Below are 19,812 nucleotides of genomic sequence, written 5' to 3' on the forward strand. Positions count from 1 at the left end.
TATGCTGATAAAATTTAGGGAGTCTTGTTTTCAGATTAGCCTTGTTAAAATCCCCAGCTACAATGAATGCAGCCTCCGGATAAATGGATTCCAGTTTGCAAAGAGTCAAATAAAGTTCGTTCAGAGCCATCGATGTGTCTGCTTGGGGGGGAATATATACGGCTGTGATTATAATCGAAGAGAATTCTCTTGGTACATAATGCGGTCGACATTTGATTGTGAGGAATTCTAAATCAGGTAAACAGAAGGATTTGAGTTCCTGTATGTTTCTTTCATCACACCGTGTCTCGTTAGCCATAAGGCATACGCCCCCGCCCCTCTTCTTACCAGAAAGATGTTTGTTTCAGCGGGAGAAACCCGCTGGCTGCACCGCCTCCGATAGCGTCTCTCCAGTGAGCCATGTTTCCGTGAAGCAAAGAACGTTACAGTCTCTGATGTCCCTCTGGAATGCTACCCTTGCTCGGATTTCATCAACCTTGTTGTCAAGAGACTGGACATTGGCGAGAAGAATGCTAGGGAGTGGTGCACGATGTGCCCGTCTCCGGAGTCTGACCAGAAGACCGCCTCTTTCCCTCTTTTACGGAGTCGTTTTTTGGGGTCGCCGCATGGGATCCATTCCGTTGTCCTGGTTGAAAGGCAGAACACAGGATCCGCGTCGCGAAAATCATATTCTTGGTCGTACTGATGGTGAGTTGACGCTGATCTTATATTCAGTAGTTCTTCTCGACTGTATGTAATGAAACCTAAGATGACCTGGGGTACTAATGTAAGAAATAACACGTAAAAAAACAAAAAACTGCATAGTTTCCTAGGAATGCGAAGCGAGGCGGCCATCTCTGTTGGCGCCGGAAGTAATGCAATGCGATCCCCTTGTAATGAACAGTGTCAAAGGATAAAGGAATGTCCCTTTGTCTCCAGAGACTTTTGCCCGCACAAAACTCTAACGTCCAAAAAGTGGATAATGGAACAATAACTCTAACATAAAGAATGTGGGGAATGGTCAGTGGGGCGATATAGAAAACTAATGTCATATTGTTTTTAATTTTGTGATGTCATTAAAAAAGCTGTATGGACAAAATACTGTAAGCACTGTAAGTTTTCATCCAATACATTGTGCATAGGAAAGGAAACATTATGAAAGTATTTTTGTTAAGATAGGAATGGGATTTTAGGAGTCATAAGAGATATCTTCTAATCATATCCTTTGCACATTAAGTAGCTACACCCTGAGTGAAGTCAGAGAGCTTGTCAGCATGATGGAACACCCATTTTGACCAAGAGTGCATAAAGGCTTGGAAGAGCCAGGACCAGGAAACATGAAGCAGAGAGCTGCACGTTTGGAATGGTTGACACTTTGAACTGAACACGAGGTGAATAAATAAACTCACCTTCCTTTGGACCAGAGAGACGAAGAGCTGCAGCTCATGTCCATCGTGGTCCGAATCCTGAATGCCAACACGAGGAGGAAGAGGCGAGAAGCTCAGCTCAGACAATCACTGGTACAGCTAAGTAGCTGATCTGAGGAATGAATACCCATAGAGACCAGATAACTATGAAGAAGGACATTGTGACCTCTTGTGGACAATTAAAGCCTTACACCCACAGGAGACCCCACCAAAACCCTTTCCAAGAAGGCTTGGTTCTGACAAAGATAAACAACGAACGAAGGCATTTCACACATAAATGCATTCATGATTTCTTACTCCAAACGGATGGCGGTTCGTGTGCAAAGTATATGATTAATGGTAGAATAGTTATAAAATGTGTCCAAGATAAGTGTCCCTTTTCCTCCATCTCTCTCTTTTCCTAACCCCTCTTAATTTGTTGTGTATAAGCCACCATATTTTGTCAGTCCACTAGGGACCTTTGTCTCATGTATGTGTGTGTTTGTGTGTGTGTGTGTGTGTGTGTGTGTGTGTGTGTGGGGGGGGGTGTTATTATTTAGTTAGCTAGTAAATAAATAAATAATTGTTGCACTGAATAATGAGCAGGGCTGGGGTTTTCGCAGATCCAAGAAGGTTACGACTGGTCAGAATGATGATTTGAAAAGAGGTAATGATTACTGTTTATCGATGAAATAGAGTTTAATTCGGAAGATGGTAACTCTCTAAACAACTTCTTCCGTGGTGCCCCAAATCCTAATGAGTTAATTGTTACATGATTAATTTAATTGGGTAACAATTAAACATAGTAAGTGGATTAAAAAAATAACAGTTGTCAGATTAATTAAAGTAAAGTCACAACATTGTCCAGTATAGATGCTTATTGTTCAGTATAGATGTTATTGTTCAGTATAGATGTTATTGTTCAGTATAGATGTTATTGTTCAGTATAGATGGTTATTGTTCAGTATAGGTAGTTATTGTTCAGTATAGATGGTTATTGTTCAGTATAGGTAGTTATTGTTCAGTATAGATAGTTATTGTTCAGTATAGATGGTTATTGTTCAGTATAGATGGTTATTGTTTGGTAAAGATACTTATTGTTTCGAAAAGATGGTTATTGTTCAGTACAGATGTTATTGTTCAGTATAGATGGTTATTGTTCAGTATAGATGGTTATTGTTCGGTATAGAGAGTTATTGTTCAGTATACATTTACATTTACATTTAAGGTTATTGTTCAGTATAGAGAGTTATTGTTCAGTATAGATGGTTATTGTTCAGTATAGATGGATATTGTTCAGTATAGATGGTTATTGTTCAGTATAGAGAGTTATTGTTCAGTATAGATGGTTATTGTTCAGTATAGATGGTTATTGTTCAGTATAAATAGTTATTGTTCAGTATAGATGGTTATTGTTCAGTATAGATGGTTATTGTTCAGTATAGATGGTTATTGTTCAGTATAGATGGTTATTGTTCAGTATAGAGAATTATTGTTCAGTATAGATGGTTGTTGTTCAGTATAGATGGTTATTGTTCGGTATAGATGGTTATTGTTCAGTGTAGATGGTTATTGTTCGGTATAGATGTTTATTGTTCAGTATAGATGGTTCTTGTTCAGTATAGATGGTTATTGTTCAGTATAAATAGTTATTGTTCAGTATAGATGGATGGTTAGATTGTTCGGTATAGATGGTTATTGTTCAGTATAGATGGTTATTGTTCAGTATAGATGGTTATTGTTCAGTGTAGATGGTTATTGTTCAGTATAGATGGTTATTGTTCAGTGTAGATGGTTAGTATAGATGGTTATTGTTCAGTATAGATGGTTATTGTTCAGTATAGATGGTTATTGTTCAGTATAGATGGTTATTGTTCAGTATAGATGGTTATTGTTCAGTGTAGATGGTTATTGTTCGGTATAGATGGTTATTGTTCAGTGTAGATGGTTATTGTTCAGTGTAGATGGTTATTGTTCGGTATAGATGTTTATTGTTCAGTATAGATGGTTCTTGTTCAGTATAGATGGTTATTGTTCAGTATAAATAGTTATTGTTCAGTATAGATGGTTATTGTTCAGTATAGATGGTTATTGTTCAGTATAGATGGTTATTGTTCGGTATAGATGGTTATTGTTCAGTGTAGATGGTTATTGTTCAGTGTAGATGGTTATTGTTCAGTATAGATGGTTATTGTTCAGTATAGATGGTTATTGTTCAGTATATGTTCAGTATAGATGGTTATTGTTCAGTATAGATGGTTATTGTTCAGAATAGATGGTTATTGTTCAGTGTAGATGGTTATTGTTCGGTATAGAGAGTTATTGTTCAGTATAGATGGTTATTGTTCAGTGTAGATGGTTATTGTTCGGTATAGATGGTTATTGTTCAGTATAGATGGTTATTGTTCAGTGTAGATAGATGTTTATTGTTATTGTTCTTGTTCAGTATAGATGGTTATAGATAAATGGTTATTGTTCAGTATAGATGGTTATTGTTCAGTATAGATGGTTATTGTTCGGTATTGTTCAGTGTAGATGGTTATTGTTCAGTGTAGATGGTTATTGTTCAGTATAGATGGTTATTGTTCAGTATAGATGGTTATTGTTCAGTATAGATGGTTATTGTTCAGTATAGATGGTTATTGTTCAGTATAGATGGTTATTGTTCAGTGTAGATGGTTATTGTTCAGTATAGATGGTTATTGTTCAGTATAGATGGTTATTGTTCAGTTGATGGTTATTGTAGAGTTATTGTTCAGTATAGAGTTATTGTTCAGTGTAGATGGTTATTGTTAGATGATGGTTATTGTTCAGTATAGATGGTTATTGTTCAGTATAGATGGTTATTGTTCAGTATAGATGGTTATTGTTCAGTATAGATGGTTATTGTTCAGTATAGATGGTTATTGTTCAGTATAGATGGTTAGATGTAGATGGTTATTGTTCAGTATAGATGGTTATTGTTCAGTGTATAGATGGTTATTGTTCAGTATAGATGTTTATTGATAGGTTATTGTTCAGTATAGATGGTTATTGTTGTATAAATAGTTATTGTTCAGTATAGATGGTTATTGTTCAGTATAGATGGTTATTGTTCAGTATAGATGGTTATTGTTCAGTATAGATGGTTTAGATGGTTATTGTTCAGTATAGATGGTTATTGTTCAGTGTAGATGGTTATTGTTCAGTATAGATGGTTATTGTTCAGTATAGATGGTTATTGTTCAGTATAGATGGTTATTGTTCAGTGTAGATGGTTATTGTTCAGTATAGATGGTTATTGTTCAGTATAGATGGTTATTGTTCAGTATAGATGGTTATTGTTCAGTATAGATGGTTATTGAATAGATGGTTATTGTTCAGTGTAGATGGTTATTGTTGTTAGTATAGATGGTTATTGTTTAGATGGTTATTGTATAGATGGTTATTGTTCAGTGTAGATGGTTATTGTTCGGTATAGAGAGTATAGATGGTTATTGTTCAGTATAGATGGTTATTGTTCAGTATAGATGGTTATAGATGTTTATTGTTCAGTATAGATGGTTCTTGTTCAGTATAGATGGTTATTGTTCAGTATAAATAGTTATTGTTCAGTATAGATGGTTATTGTTCATTGTTCGGTATAGATGGTTATTGTTCAGTGTAGATGGTTATTGTTCAGTGTAGATGGTTATTGTTCAGTATAGATGGTTATTGTTCAGTATAGATGGTTATTGTTCAGTATAGATGGTTATTGTTCAGTATAGATGGTTATTGTTCAGTATAGATGGTTATTGTTCAGTGTAGATGGTTATTGTTCGGTATAGAGAGTTATTGTTCAGTATAGATGGTTATTGTTCAGTGTAGATGGTTATTGTTCGGTATAGAGAGTTATTGTTCAGTATAGATGGTTATTGTTCAGTGTAGATGGTTATTGTTCGGTATAGATGTTTATTGTTCAGTATAGATGGTTCTTGTTCAGTATAGATGGTTATTGTTCAGTATAAATAGTTATTGTTCAGTATAGATGGTTATTGTTCAGTATAGATGGTTATTGTTCGGTATAGATGGTTATTGTTCAGTGTAGATGGTTATTGTTCAGTGTAGATGGTTATTGTTCAGTATAGATGGTTATTGTTCAGTATAGATGGTTATTGTTCAGTATAGATGGTTATTGTTCAGTATAGATGGTTATTGTTCAGTATAGATGGTTATTGTTCAGTGTAGATGGTTATTGTTCGGTATAGAGAGTTATTGTTCAGTATAGATGGTTATTGTTCAGTGTAGATGGTTATTGTTCGGTATAGAGAGTTATTGTTCAGTATAGATGGTTATTGTTCAGTATAGATGCTGAGTGCTGACCCCCTGATGTGTTTGTTCTGACACATTCCTCAACAGGCAATTAGAGACACTGGCCTTTAGACAGGGGACCAGCTGCACTTCTGCCTCTTACCAGCCTCTCCCTGCCCCCTCCATGGCCTCTGCAGCAGTAATTGCTAGACACCATCTGAAATGCCAAATGAAATAACTTTGGAAGATTAGGACCAATGTCCAGTTCAACATCTGTCATGACTGAGACAGCCAGGGGTGTATCATTCTGTTCTAATTAGCGTAGACAAATTCAAATCCAATTAAATCCAATTGTATTGGTCAAATGCGCCGAATACAAGTGGTGTATACTTTAGAGTGAAATGCTTACTTAGGAGCCGATTCCTAACAGGGCAGGGTTAAAAAGTAACCAGATGAAAACAATAAGGATACCAGTACCGAGTCAACGTGCAGGGGTACGAGGTAGTTGAGGTAATTTAGGACATACAGTATACACGTGGGTAGGGGTAAAAGTGACTGGGCAATCAGGATATATAATAAACCAAGTAGCAGCAGCTTAAAGTGCATTCAGTAAATACCCCATGATTTTTTCCACATTTTGTTATGTTACCAGCCTTAATTCTAAAATGGATTCAATATTTTTTTCCCTCATCAATCTACAATACCCCATAATGACAAAGCAAAAACAGGTTTTTAGACATTTTTGAAATGTATTAGAAAAAAATATAGAATATCACATTTACATAAGTATTCAGACCCTTTACTCAGTACTTTGTTGAAGCAACTTTGGCAGCGATTACAGCCTTGAGTCTTCTTGGGTATGATGCTACAAGCTTGGCACACTTGTATTTGGGAAGTTTCTCCCATTCTTCTCTGAAGATCCTCTCTGTCAAGTCTCTGTCAAGTTGGATGGGGAGCGTAGCTGCACAGCTATTTTCAGGTCTCTCCAGAGATGTTCGAGGCTCTGGCTGGGCCACTCAAGGACATTAGAGGCTTGTCCCGAAGCCACTCTTGCATTGTCATGGCTGTGTGCTTAGGGTTGTTGTCCTGTTGGAAGGTGAACCTTTGCCACATTCTGAAGTCCTGAGCGCTCTGGAGTAGGTTTTCTCTCTGTACTTTGCTCCATTCATCTTTCCCTTGTCCTGACTAGTCTCCCAGTCCCTGCCACTGAAACACATCCCCAGAACATGATGCCGTCACCACCATGCTTCAGCGTAGGGAAGATAATCTTGTTTCTCTGGATTGAGTCCTTTAGGTGCCTTTTGCCAAACTCCAAGTGGGCTGTCATGTACCTTTTATTGAGGAGTGGCATCTGTGGGGCCACTCCACCATAAAGGCCTGATTGGTGGAGAGCTGCAGAGATGGTTGTACTTCTGGAAGGTTCTCCCATCTCCACAGACAAACTCTGGAGCTCTGTCAGAGTGACCATCGGGTTCAAGGTCACCTCCCTGACCCAGGCCCTTCTCCCCCGATTGCTCATTTTGCACTAGGAAGGGTCTTGGTAGTTCCAAAATTAATTGATTTAAGAATGATGGAGGCCACTGTGTTCTTGGGGACCTTCAATGCTGCAGACATTTTTTGGTACCCTTCCAAAGATCTTTGCCTCGACAAAATCCTGTCTCTGAGCTTTAAGGACAGGTCCTTCGACCTCATGGCCTGGTTTTTGCTCTGAAGTGCACTGTCAACCTTATATAGACAGTTGTTTGCCTTTCCAAATTTGTATTTATATTTTTTATTTCACCTTTATTTAACCAGGTAGGCCAGTTGAGAACAAGTTCTCATTTACAACTGCGACCTTGCCAAGATAAAGCAAAGCATTGCGACACAAACAACAACACAGAGTTACACATGGAATAAACAAAAGTACAGTCAATAGCACAATAGAAAAAGTCTATATACAGTGTGTGCAAATGGCGTGAGGACGTAAGGCAATAAATAGGCCATAGTAGAGAAGTAATTACAATTTAGCAAATTAACACTGGAGTGATAGATGTGCAAGTAGAAATACTGGTGTGCAAAAGAGAAAAAAGTAAATAAAAACAATATGGGGATGGGGTAGGTAGATTGGATGGGCTATAATTGGTAAGCTGCTTAGATAGCTGATGCTTAAAGTTAGTGAGGGAGATATGTCTCCAACTTCAGCTATTTTTGCAATTCGTTCCAGTCATTGGCAGCGAACTGGAGAACTGGAAGGAAAGGCGACCAAAAAGGTGTTGGCTTTGGGGATGACCAGTGACATGACCTGCTGGAGCACGTGGTACAGCTGGGTGTTGTTATGGTGACCAGTGAGCTGAGATAAGGCGGAGCTTTACCTAGCTTTACCTAGACTTATAAATGACCTGGAGCCAGTGGGTCTGGCGACGAATATGTAGCGAGGGCCAGCTGACGAGAGCATACAGGTTGCAGTGGTGGGTGTTATATGGGGCTTTGGTGACAAAACGGATGGCACTGTGATAGACTGCATCCAGTTTGCTGAGTAGAGTGTTGGAGGCTGTTTTGTAAATGACATCGCCGAAGTCGAGGATCGGTAGGATAGTCAGTTTTAAAATGATATGTTTGGCAGCGTGAGTGAAGTTGGTTTTTTTGCGAAATAGGAAGCCAATTCTAGATTTAATTTTGGATTGGAGATGTTTAATATGAGTCTGGAAGGAAAGTTTACAGTCTAGCCAGACACCTAGGTATTTGTAGTTGTCCACATATTCTAGGTCATAACCGTCCAGAGTAGTGATGCTAGTCAGGCGTGTGGATGCAGGCAGCGATCGGTTGAAAAGCATGCATTTAGTTTTACTAGCGTTTAAGAGCAGTTGGACGCCAGGGAAAGAATGTTGTATGGCAATGAAGCTTGTTTGGAGGTTTGTTAACAGTGTCCAAAGAAGGGACAGATGTATACAGAATGGTGTCGTCTGCGTAGAGGTGGATCAGGGAATCACCCGCAGCAAGAGTGACATCGTTGATATATACAGAGAAAAGAGTCGGCCCAAGAATTGAACCCTGTGGCACCCCCATAGAAACTGCCAGAGGTCCGGACAACAGGCCCTCCGATTTGACACACTGAACTCTATCTGAGAAGTAGGTGAACCAGGCGAAGCAGTCATTTGAGAAACCAAGGCTGTTGAGTCTGCCGATAAAAATACGGTGATTGACAGAGTCAAAAGCCTTGGCCAGGTTGATGAAGACGGCTGCACAGGACTGTCTTTTATCGATGACGGTTATGATATCGTTTAGTACCTTGAACCTGGCTGGGGTGCACCCGTGATCAGCTCGGAAACCGGATTGCACAGCGGAGAAGGTACGGTGCGATTCAAAATGGTCAGTGATCTGATTTTAGAATTTGGCTGTAACGTAACAAAATGTGGAAAAAGTCAGGGGGTCTGAAAACTTTCCGAATGCACTGTGTGTGAAAGTGTGTGTGTGTATGGCGTCTATATGCATCTGTAGTATGTGTGAGTGTGTAGGTAGAGTCTAGTGAGTGTGCATACAGCCAGTGCAATGGAGTCAGTGCAAAACAACTAAGTTAAATAAATGATAATAAAGGGTCAATGTAAATAATCCTGGTAGCCATTTGATTAACTGTTCATCAGTCGTATGGCTAGAAGCTATTCAGGTGCCTTTTGGGAAAAGGGATACCTAGTCAGTTGCACAACTGAATGCATTTAACCAAAATGTGTCTTCTGCATTTTACCCAACCCATCTGAATCAGAGAGGTGCGGGGGGCTGCCTTAATCGACATCCACGCCATCGGATAGAACAGCGGATTTTTTTCCCCTTGCCGGCTTGGGGTTTCGAACCAGTAACCTTTCAGTTACCGACCCAACCAGCAGTGAGAATGCAGTGAGAATGCCAACTGGCAGGAGTCTTCAGCAATTTTTAGGGTCTTCTTCTGACGTGCCTCATATAGAGGTCCTGGATGGCAGGGAGTTCGACACCAGTGATGTACTGGGCCGTACCCACTACCCTCTGTAGCGCCTTGTGGCGCTTGTGGATGCTGAGCAGTTGTCATAGCAAGCGGTCATGCAGCCAGTCAAGATGCTCTTAATGCTGCAGCTGTAGAACTTTTTGAGGATCTGAGGGCCCATGACAAATCTATTCAGCCTCCTGAGGGGGAAGAGTTGTTGTCGTGCCCTCTTCACGACTGTATTGGTGTGTTAGAACCATGACAAGTCCTTAGTGATGTGGACACTGAGGAACTTCGTTGGTGATCAGGCCTACCACCGTTGTGTTGTCAGCAACAGGGTGTACAAGAGGGGACTGAGCACACACCCCTGAGGGGCCCCCATGTTGAGGGTCAGCGTTGCAGATGTGTTGTTGCCTACCCTCACCACCTGGGGGCCGGCCTGTCAGGAAGTCCAGGATCCAGTTGCAGAGGGAGGTATTCAGTCCCAGTGTCCTTAGCTTAGTGATGAGCTTGGAGGGCACTATGGAGTTAAATGCTGAACTGTAGTCAATGAACAGCATTCTCACGTAGGTGTTCCTTTTAGACATGTGGGAAAGGGTAGTATGAAGTGCAATAGAGATTGCGCCATCTGTGGATCTGTTGAGGCGAAATGTGAATTGGAGTGTTTCCAGGGTTTCTGGGATGATGGTGTTGATGTGAGCCATAACCAGCATTTCATGTCATTTAGACAGGTTACTTTGGTGTTCTTAGGCACATGGACTATGGTGGTTTGCTTAAACATGTACTGTAGGTATTACAGACTGAGTCAGAGAGGCCAGCTTGTCAGCGCATGCTCTGAGTACTCGTTCTGGTAATCCTTCTGTGAATGTTAACCTGTTTAAAGTTCTCACATCGGCTACGGAGAGCGATCATACAGTCGTCCGGAACGCGTCGTATTGACGCTTTGCCTGTCTGATTGTTCGTCCGGTGGGGGGGGTGGGGGGGGGTTGCATGATTTCATATAAGCATTCGGATTAGTGCGGATGTTGCCTGTAATCCACAGCTTCTGGTTGGGATATGTACCTATGGTCACTGTGGGGACAACTCCTCACTGCCATCGGATTAATCCCGGAACAGTCTGTGCTAGCGAAACATCCGTTTCATCGGACCACTTCCATATTGAGCGTGCCACTGGTACTTCCTGTTTGAGTCTTTGCTTGTAAGCAGGAATCAGAGTTATGGTCCGATTTGCCAAATGGAGGGCGGGGGAGAGCTTTGTATGCGTCTCTGTGTGTGGTAGAAATGAGGTGAAATGGATTTCCGTTTTCCTGCATTAAAATCACCAGCCACCATTATTTTTTAATTGAATCATTATTTAACTAGGCAAGTCAGTTAAGAACAAATTCTTATTTACAATGATGGCCAACTGGGGAACAGTAGCTTAACTGCCTGGTTCAGGGGCAGAACAACAGAATTTTACCTTGTCAGCTCAGGGATTTAATCCAGCAACCTTTCAGTTACTGGCCCAACGCTTTAACTACTAGGCTACCTTCCACCCCACTAAATTATATGTCAAGTAATGTAACTGCATGTTAGTGTGGTCTCCTTCATTTTGTGATATGGGAGGATATGAAAGGATAACTGGATTCCTTGAATAGTGTTTATAATAATGTAAGATGTTTGACAGTGTGTGTGTGTGTAGCTCTCTTTAAGTGTATCTGTGGACACAGTACACTTCACTATTCCATCCTCATTAGCCACCAAGCCTCAGTATTTTTAAAGTTCACACTGAACTAATGCGTCTTTCCCATGGTGCAATTAATGTTGCGTGAAAGCCACTTGACACCTACTAAGAGTCTTTGTTTTAAATATCAACTTTCTCTGAATATGACTCATTTTAATCGGCAGGAAACACACGTGTTCTGTTGCTTAAGCAAGACAATTATTTCCCAATCTAATTCAGTGTATTCTGTTGGTTCTCCTTGTACCACATACACTTGCACAATCAGCCTAGTCGTAGTAATCAGCCATTGGTTCAGCATGTACTTGTCAAAGGAAATTCCAAGAAAATACTGGAAATACCCTTCTGAGTACTTCAACTCGTTCGCTGATGATAGGTATTGATCTTGATCCTTTCCAAATACCTTCAGATTGCTTTCTCTCAATGTCATTCTCCAGTTCTGATTACAGTCACTCCTCGAACATTCCTACAGAAAGCATACTAAGCTCTGTGCAGCACTTGCGTCTACATACTTCCACGAGTGCAAGGAATTCAATTCAAAGACACACCCAGGATTGTTTAGTGGTATTTGAATGAACACTTCGATAGGCATTCAACTGTAAATCAGCATATCGTGAAAGGAGAGAGAGGACACTCTTCCTTCCTGTTAGTGTTGTCAGGACACTCTTCCTTCCTGTTAGTGTTGTCAGGACACTCTTCCTTCCTGTTAGTGTTGTCAGGACAGTCTTCCAGTTAAACTCCTCTAGAACTTGGATTGAAGTCTTTAAATACAGAAAAGCTGCTCTCTTGATCTCTTCCTGTGCACCGCAGGGAATGTTGCACCCCTGATACCATGGGAAGAATGATAAATGCTCCTACTCCTTTAAAGTGGAACATCTGGGTGTCTTTCATAGCTGGCTGTTGTGCTTAACAGTGTGACTGTCCCTCTTTTGTGTTCAAACAACCAAATCCCCCCCAACCAGGGCTAGTTAAGCATATATTTTTTTTAGACCTTGAAAGTAGTGTTGCAGGAATGTACTGGTGGTGTCTAAAATATATCTACAGAATAACTCACTCAAATGCCACTCTCATAAAAGTGTACCCATCCAATTTGTAGGCCTTTGTAGTGTCACTGCTTTTTAATGCTCAATCAATGTAATATTCGAAAGGTTGTCGCCAATTTGAATTGAATTCATTCTGTTTTTCGAAGGATTCTCTGGCTGATGAAACAGCAAGAGAGTACAAAGCCCTAAAAATGGAACCCACGGGGACGTAGAGAGCAAAGTAAAGCCTCCGTGCAACTCCTGTAATACTCCTCTTCGTTCCCTTCAGATGTGAGACAGATACTGCATATGGCTGATTCTCAATTATTGCACCTTTTTCTCTGGCGACTTAGTTTCTTCTACTTTGTTGTCAGGGATGTGTTAGCCTATCCTTTTGCAGTCGTCAAGTATGAACAACAACCGTTGGGGAAAGCCCAGTCATCATCACCTTACTATTTAGGAGGAGTAATAACAATCAGTCGACTCTCAGTGACACCCAACTCTCACGCTGTCCTTGTACTGGTTCCAGATGATGCTGAACCACACTGCCAGTCAGTCAGAGGGTAGTGGAGAGGTGTTTGGCTGGTAGTAAGGAAGGCAGCCCTGTACTACTGCATATGGAACAGTGATGAGCTGAGCTGAACACTCGCCACTCATTCTATCCCGCAACTTGACTGATGATGGATGCTGTTCAGCCACACGACTGACGTTCATTACAGCAGATACAGAGGCAGGGAGACACAGAGAGGTAGACAGCTGCAACCCCCCCCCATCTCTTTCTATTCACGTCTAGCAGTCTTTATGTTCCACTTGTCTGTCTCCATACGAGGAGGCATGAGACCACACCTGTCGTACGGCATGAGGCACCGAGCCGGTCCGCTCTCGGTGCTAGGGGACAGGCAGAGGTGTGCTAGTCCAGCTAGCGTGCTTAGGACGACTGTACATAAGATTGCACGTTAGAGCAGGCTGTTGTTCTATCACAGGTCAGATACTCTGTAAGTTACAAGCATTTCTTTCATGTGTTTGTTTGTCCTTTATGTGGGTTTTCAGGTAATTACAATCTGAAATAGTTGAGCAGTCTGGCACTAGACCTACCAGATAAGGCCTTGAGTTTCTGATTGTATTAGAGAGCCTGTTGCATCAATACCCACTCCTCAATGAAACAAACTGTGGGTTTGTTGTTTGGCAAGGCTCCAGCCAAACGTCTCCCACTGATGCGTATTTCAAGATGAATTAAAAGCAGTTTACCACAACACCCACATCCTGCTGTGGACAAACACTGGCGCCATTTGTTGAGGCAGAGGAGTGATAGATCTTGATATGGCCTTTAAACAACAGGCAATAATGCCACTGACACCAATCCCCCAGATGACTCATTCCCTTCTGCAGGAGAGAAGAAAAGTAGGAGCTGGTTGACAAGTGTTGGTAGGATGAATTGGGTGGTGTTACTTGGTTTTGTAAGTGAGAGGGAATGTTTGTCTCCATGCCAAATACCAAGGTTTTATGCTAAAATAACTGATACACTGCAGTGCGGGCAATACTACAGCTAAGGCTGGAAGGCACACTTGTCTGATTTAAGCAGTGCTCTTAAATGTGAGTTCAAATGTCAAAATGCAGGTCTTTAGGGAGAGTTTAGCACAGGCTGATAATGTGTCATGTGTTCGTAGGTGTGAGAACAGGGTAGAGGCTTGAGAGCTAGTAGGACCATTTCTGGGATGGATTTTGTTCGACGTTTTGTTCTCTCTTCATTCGCTCCAGCTTAAGGATGTGTGCACGCACACTTCCCTCTCAGTACCAACTCGAATTATCCTCTGCTTGATGACTCAAATGACCCGGGGTTTCACAATTACTTTTTGTATACCGGAGTTTGGGTCGCTAGCACTGGAAATGGCACAGAAAAACCCGATCCCTAATAGCCATTTCTTCCGTCACTTGATTGTAGAATTAATGGCATGCAAAAGCTGAATGCATGTTGGCTCAGTTTTACCCTCTGTACACTCTTGTTCTGCTCAGAATTAATAGCCTTCCCGAGATGCCGGGAAAGAGGCAGAATAAATAATTGTGTTGCAAAATGTTAAGCAAAGCTTTTAACTTAACCGAAAACATTACCAAAGCAGCACTAGCTCAATGCTTTTTCCACTCTAGAATGGTTAGATGATTCTTTAAAACAAATTTCGTAATAGGCTTATTAATGAAAGTAAAATACACATTGCATTAAATTAGAATCTCAATCCCCTGTAGGCAATGCAGCCTTTTTAAAGAGTTGGGAAGTGGTAGCGTAGAGAAGTCACAGAGGGGAGGTTTTTCACCCTTTTAGCCATTGTTCCATGCCAACGAACACATTTTAGCTTGATTAGAATATTGTGGAGCGCTGGGTGTTTGACCTACGTTGTTAAATCACTGCCAGACTGACTGAGGTGTAATCGTGCTTAAGCTTGAGCACGTAATTGCACTGACTCCACTATGGCTGGGGAAGGCATCGGTAGTAGCTGAACACCTACAACAGAAAATCCATTGTAGATATACTCAAAACGTACTCGACTATCTAGCATTTCTACTTAAAATAGCTCAATATGAATGTCACCTCAATATTAATGTTGTGCCCTTTCCACATAAACACCTGATCTACAGTACAGTAGTACCCATATATACGGTATTTCAACCCCCCCTCTCCTTTCTGCCAGCAGGACAGTGACCTGATCATGACCTTCAACATGTCCATGCACCGGTCCTGGTGGATGGAGAATGGTCCAGGCTGCAGGGTGACCCCGGTCACCCCTCCTCCATCCTGGGCCCCGGAGGACCACCGCTACATCAGCATCGCAGGTTGTCTGCTGGAGTACCAGTATGTGGAGGTGGCCCATAGCTCCCTGCAGATCCTTCTGGCTGTAAGTATAGTAGCCCTCTGTAAGTATAGTAAACCTCTGTAAGTATAGTAGACCTCTGTAAGTATAGTAAACCTCTGTAAGTATAGTAGACCTCTGTAGGTATAGTAGACCTCTATAAGTATAGTAGGCCTCTGTAAGTATAGAAGCTCTCTGTAAGTATAGTAGACCTCTGTAAGTATTATAGGCCTCTGTAAGTATAGTAGGCCTCTGTAAGTATATTAGACCTCTGTAAGTATAGTAGGCCTCTGTAAGTATAGTAGGTCTCTGTAAGTATAGTAGGTCTCTGTAAGTATAGTAGGCCTCTGTAAGTATAGTAGACCTCTGTAAGTATAGTAGGTCTCTGTAAGTATAGTAGGTCTCTGTAAGTATAGTAGGTCTCTGTAAGTATAGTAGGCCTCTGTAAGTATAGTAGACCTCTGTAAGTATAGTAGGTCTCTGTAAGTATAGTAGGCCTCTGTAAGTATAGTAGGCCTCTGTAAGTATAGTAGACCTCTGTAAGTATAGTAGGTCTCTGTAAGTATAGTAGGCCTCTGTAAGTATAGTAGGTCTCTGTAAGTATAGTAGGCCTCTGTAAGTATAGTAGGCCTCTGTAAGTATAGTAGGTCTCTGTAAGTATAGTAGGCCTCTGTAAGTATAGTAGGTCTCTGTAAGTATAGTAGCTCTCTGTAAGTATAGTAGGCCTCTGTAAGTATATTAGACCTCTGTAAGTATAGTAGACCTCTGTAAGTATAGTAGACCTCTGTAAGTATAGTAGACCTCTGTAAGTATAGTAGGTCTCTGTAAGTATATTAGACCTCTGTAAGTATAGTAGGCCTCTGTAAGTATAGTAGGCCTCTGTAAGTATAGTAGGCCTCTGTAAGTATAGTAGGTCTCTGTAAGTATAGTAGGTCTCTGTAAGTATAGTAGGCCTCTGTAAGTATAGTAGACCTCTGTAAGTATAGTAGGTCTCTGTAAGTATAGTAGGTCTCTGTAAGTATAGTAGGTCTCTGTAAGTATAGTAGGTCTCTGTAAGTATATTAGACCTCTGTAAGTATAGTAGGTCTCTGTAAGTATAGTAGGTCTCTGTAAGTATAGTAGGCCTCTGTAAGTATAGTAGGTCTCTGTAAGTATAGTAAACCTCTGTAAGTATAGTAGACCTCTGCAGGTATAGTAGACCTCTATAAGTATAGTAGGCCTCTGTAAGTATAGAAGCTCTCTGTAAGTATAGTAGACCTCTGTAAGTATTATAGGCCTCTGTAAGTATAGTAGGCCTCTGTAAGTATAGAAGCTCTCTGTAAGTATAGTAGGCCTCTGTAAGTATTGCAGGCCTCTGTAAGTATAGTAGACCTCTGTAAGTATAGTAGGTCTCTGTAAGTATAGTAGGTCTCTGTAAGTATAGTAGACCTCTGTAAGTATAGTAGACCTCTGTAAGTATATTAGACCTCTGTAAGTATAGTAGACCTCTGTAAGTATAGTAGACCTCTGTAAGTATAGTAGGTCTCTGTAAGTATAGTAGGCCTCTGTAAGTATAGTAGACCTCTGTAAGTATAGTAGACCTCTGTAAGTATATTAGACCTCTGTAAGTATAGTAGGTCTCTGTAAGTATAGTAGGTCTCTGTAAGTATAGTAGGTCTCTGTAAGTATAGTAGGCCTCTGTAAGTATTGTAGGCCTCTGTAAGTATATTAGACCTCTGTGAGTATAGTAGGTCTCTGTAAGTATAGTAGGTCTCTGTAAGTATAGTAGGCCTCTGTAAGTATAGTAGACCTCTGTAAGTATAGTAGGCCTCTGTAAGTATAGTAGGCCTCTGTAAGTATAGTAGGCCACCAGAACAGCTTCAATGTGCCTTGGCATAGATTCTACAAGTGTCTGGAACTCTGTTGGAGTGATGCCACACGATTCTTCCACGAGAAGTTCCATCGTTTTGTGTTTTGTTGATGGTGGTGGAAAACGCCGCGCGGCTCTAGAATCTCCCATAAGTGTTCAATTGGGTTGAGATCTGGTGACTGAGACACACACACACTCCCTTTAAACCCCCTATGCTCCTTTTGAGACCCCCCTTTCAAAGCCACTGAGATCTCTTCTTCTAGCCATGGTAGCCAAAATAATGGGCAACTGGGCATTTTTATACATGACCCTAAGCATGATGGGATGTTAATTGCTTAATTAACTCAGGAACCACACCTGTGAGAAAGAACCTGCTTTAAAAATACTTAGTATCCCTCATCGACTCAAGTGTTTCCTTTATTTTGGCAGTTACCTGTATGTAGACCTAGTCTGGCTGCTAGTCTACCCGCTACACTCCCTCTCATCTCAGCAGGGGGACGGGTTGGAGCCTAGGCTCTGGGCATGTGGGACTCTTTTGTTGGAGTTGGAAGACTGTACACTGACCTTGTTTCACATGAAGAGGCTTTTATATTTGGGCTATGATGATGATACCCCTGTGAACCACGATATTTTGCACAGAAATGTTCATATTGTTTTCAGTTTAGTTAGGCTGTCTACCTGTGATATGAGGTAATGGATGAAGAAGTTAATCGTATGCCTGTGCACAGTCATCAATGCTGAGACATGCCAACGGGATGTGAAACACACATTATTTTGTCTCGTATTACTAGCTGCCTACTACTGTAGTGACTAATGGCCTTGCAGCAATATTATAAGGCAGAAAATTGTCAAAGGGAAAAACAACTCTTCATCTTTCTAAAAGTGCAGGCTTAGGCCTGGCGGCAGCTTTTAGTGGCTTGGCACTGGGCCATCCCAGGGGGTGGCAGAGGAAACGCAATTCCCTTATTGACGATTGGTTTTCCCTCCATTCCCCTCCAGAGTGTGTGTGTGTGTGTGTGTGTGTGTGTGTGTGTGTGTGTGTGTGTGTGTGTGTGTGTGTGTGTGTGTGTGTGTGTGTGTGTGTGTGTGTGTGTGTGTGTGTGTGTGTGTGTGTGTGTGTGCAGGGAAAACTGTCCCCAGTGTATCTTTCTTTCCCTCTCTCGCTCCCGCCACTTGTGATTATAGTCCTCAGGCTCTCAGTGTGAGCAGGAGATTCCCACAATGCACCAGGATATTTCAGAATGACTTAATGTACGCCGTGTAATTAGGGGAATGTTGATGTAACAGAGCAGGGTGTTGTTGCTGTGTCAGTGATCATGTTGAGGGTTCCACATAGATAGATCCCAGGAGAACTCATTCTCTCCAGCCAACCACCCGATACTTTACCTGCCTGGAGTTAGAACTATTCTTAAACTCTGTCAGACACTGTGCCACCTATTTTGGATTTGATTTCAGGGATACTCCTCAGGTATTATACGCATCTCAATGTATTTTACTCTGCACAATGGAAACCTTTCAGTCATAAACCGAACACTTAAGTTGTTTTTGATTGAAAACAACCGTGAGATGGTGGATGATCATTGTTCCCTTTGTATGATCTGTCTACTGTAGGGACTATTGCACTCACCAAACAAGGTTTGTGCATCGAGTCTACAGTATATTCCATCACATGTTGAGCGAGTCTCTCTTGTAGTACAGTAGAATAGATACATGAACACAATCCCAAACCCCAGTGAGAAATATGCTTAGAGCCTGTCAGATATTATGTAGAAAATGATTGGAATTATTGCAAGTTCAATAACGCTTAGTCTCCTAAACACAGGAGCTGGTTCAGTAGCGTGGTGTCAAGAGAATGTTGGGTGTCAGGATCAATATGACAATGATTGAATTAAGTTCTCCCTGAAACACGGAAGGGGACCAGACGGGTGTCGGTGTCAGCAAAACCTTTGGGGGGGGTTAGAGGGCTTCTTCATTACTACACAGCCTGCATGGAGCCCAATAATAATACAATGGTTTGATACTTCTTTCTGATATTCAGGTGCCGTCTTTTAATGTTGCCGACATCCCTTTTGCATAGACTAGAAACACGTTTTAGGATAAAATGGGAGTCGCTGCACCGTTTTCATTTCAAAGGCTAAAATATGCTTGGAGAGAGACCAAATCCATGAAAAGTTTGCCAAATGCCAAAGCTACTGTCCCGAAGTCTGTTATGTACTGTTATATAAAGTATAAACCTGGACCTGAGTGGTTCAGAGCACTAGCTTCTGTAGTGGAGGCATTTGGGAAGTGGTGTGTCGTGCTTTGTCATTATGGCTGATAGCTGTGAGCCAAAGTCTACAGCCATTCAATCTGCAGACCTGGCCACAGTGTCCAGTATCTACTGGACATTATACAAACCATGGAGCTAGAAACTAGACCACAGCATTACACATACCGGTATTCCCATAATAACTGTGCCATGCTGCCATAATGCATTTGTATTGTAAGCTGCTGTTGTCTTTGCATATCTTTTTACTAGCTTAGTGGAACACATTGGGCTGAATCTAGAATCAATTTGCTAAATGACCTCCGATACTCCATTCACGCGGAGTACCCTCTGTAAGCAGCTTTCATTGCACTGGAGGTCTTAGCGACGGACATCATAATTGGGCTAAGAAACATTCCGAGGCACAATTGCATCCCAAACACACTTTTCCTATCTCAGACGTTCGACGTGGATGGAAGACTGTTTAATTGTGTCTGGCAGCACGAGGCAACAATGTCAATTTTCCCTCTTTAATGGATAAGGGA

The 19,812-nt window shown here is 41.3% G+C and overlaps 1 protein-coding gene across 2 annotated transcripts in view; it reads left to right on the forward strand.

Annotated features, from left to right (window-relative positions):
- Positions 1-19,812, forward strand: part of nkain2 (sodium/potassium transporting ATPase interacting 2) — a 179,133-nt gene that overhangs the window by 127,098 nt on the left and 32,223 nt on the right. For both annotated transcript variants that reach the window (XM_029676846.2, XM_065026367.1), the window contains exon 4: positions 15,018-15,218. In XM_029676846.2, the coding sequence (XP_029532706.1) occupies positions 15,018-15,218 (201 nt within the window). The remainder of the gene's footprint in view (positions 1-15,017; positions 15,219-19,812) is intronic.

Source organism: Oncorhynchus nerka, linkage group LG13 (assembly GCF_034236695.1).
Source record: "Oncorhynchus nerka isolate Pitt River linkage group LG13, Oner_Uvic_2.0, whole genome shotgun sequence".
NCBI classification, from domain to species: domain Eukaryota; kingdom Metazoa; phylum Chordata; class Actinopteri; order Salmoniformes; family Salmonidae; genus Oncorhynchus; species Oncorhynchus nerka.